Source organism: Penaeus monodon, chromosome 32 (assembly GCF_015228065.2).
Source record: "Penaeus monodon isolate SGIC_2016 chromosome 32, NSTDA_Pmon_1, whole genome shotgun sequence".
Taxonomy (NCBI): domain Eukaryota; kingdom Metazoa; phylum Arthropoda; class Malacostraca; order Decapoda; family Penaeidae; genus Penaeus; species Penaeus monodon.
This window is the reverse complement of record NC_051417.1, coordinates 29,842,947-29,843,820: the sequence shown is the minus strand read 5'-3', so window position 1 is coordinate 29,843,820 and position 874 is coordinate 29,842,947. Positions and strand designations below refer to the sequence as shown.

The following is an 874-nucleotide window of genomic DNA, read 5'->3' as shown; positions in this document are numbered from 1 at the left end:
CGGGGCCTTGGTCGTCTTGATGGTCGTCTTGATGGTCGTCTTGATGTTCGTCTTGGTTGGTCGTCTTGGCTGGTCGTCTTGGCTGGTCGTCTTGGCTGGTCGTCTTGATGGTCGAATTGGCTGGTCGTCTTGGCTGGTCGAATTGGCTGGTCGTCTTGGCTGGTCGAATTGGCTGGTCGTCTTGGCTGGTCGAATTGGCTGGTCGTCTTGGCTGGTCGTCTTGGCTGGTCGTCTTGATGGTCGTCTTGGCTGGTCGTCCTGGCTTGTCGTCTTGATGGTCGTCTTGGCTGGTCGTCTTGATGGTCGTCTTGGCTGGTCGTCTTGATGGTCGTCTTGATGGTCGTCTTGATGGTCGTCTTGGCTGGTCGTCTTGATGGTCGTCTTGGCTGGTCGTCTTGATGGTCGTCTTGATGGTCGTCCTGGCTGGTCGTCTTGGCTGGTCGTCTTGGCTGGTCGTCTTGATGGTCGTCTTGGCTGGTCGTCTTGATGGTCGTCTTGGCTGGTCGTCTTGATGGTCGTCTTGGCTGGGTCGTTCTTGGTGGTCGTCTTGGATGGTCGTCTTGGCTAATCGTCTGGGTTGGTCGTCCTGGCTGGTCGAATTGGCTGGTCGTCTTGACTGTTTTTTCTGGTTGGTTGGTTGCGCAGGTCGTTTCAGTCGTTCGTCTTAACTGGTCACTTTATTTGTAGTTTATCTGAGTTGGTCTCTTTCGCTGGTCGTTAGGTTAATAGTTCTGGTTAACAGCCTTGGTTTCATCATTACAGCAGGTCGTAGTGAGCAGTCGTTTTGGTCGATCGTTTTTGTAGACTTTCTTGGTTGGTTGTGGTCGTTCGTCTCTTTCGTTAGTTGTTTCGGTCGGTCGTCTTCAAAGGTCGT

At 53.0% G+C, this 874-nt stretch overlaps 1 protein-coding gene across 1 annotated transcript in view; it reads right to left on the bottom strand.

The window, feature by feature from the left end:
• LOC119593636 (altered inheritance of mitochondria protein 21-like) overlaps nt 1-874 on the bottom strand; it is a 10,986-nt gene that overhangs the window by 199 nt on the left and 9,913 nt on the right. The window contains exon 3 of the mRNA XM_037942588.1: nt 7-449. Within this exon, the coding sequence (XP_037798516.1) occupies nt 7-449 (443 nt within the window). The remainder of the gene's footprint in view (nt 1-6; nt 450-874) is intronic.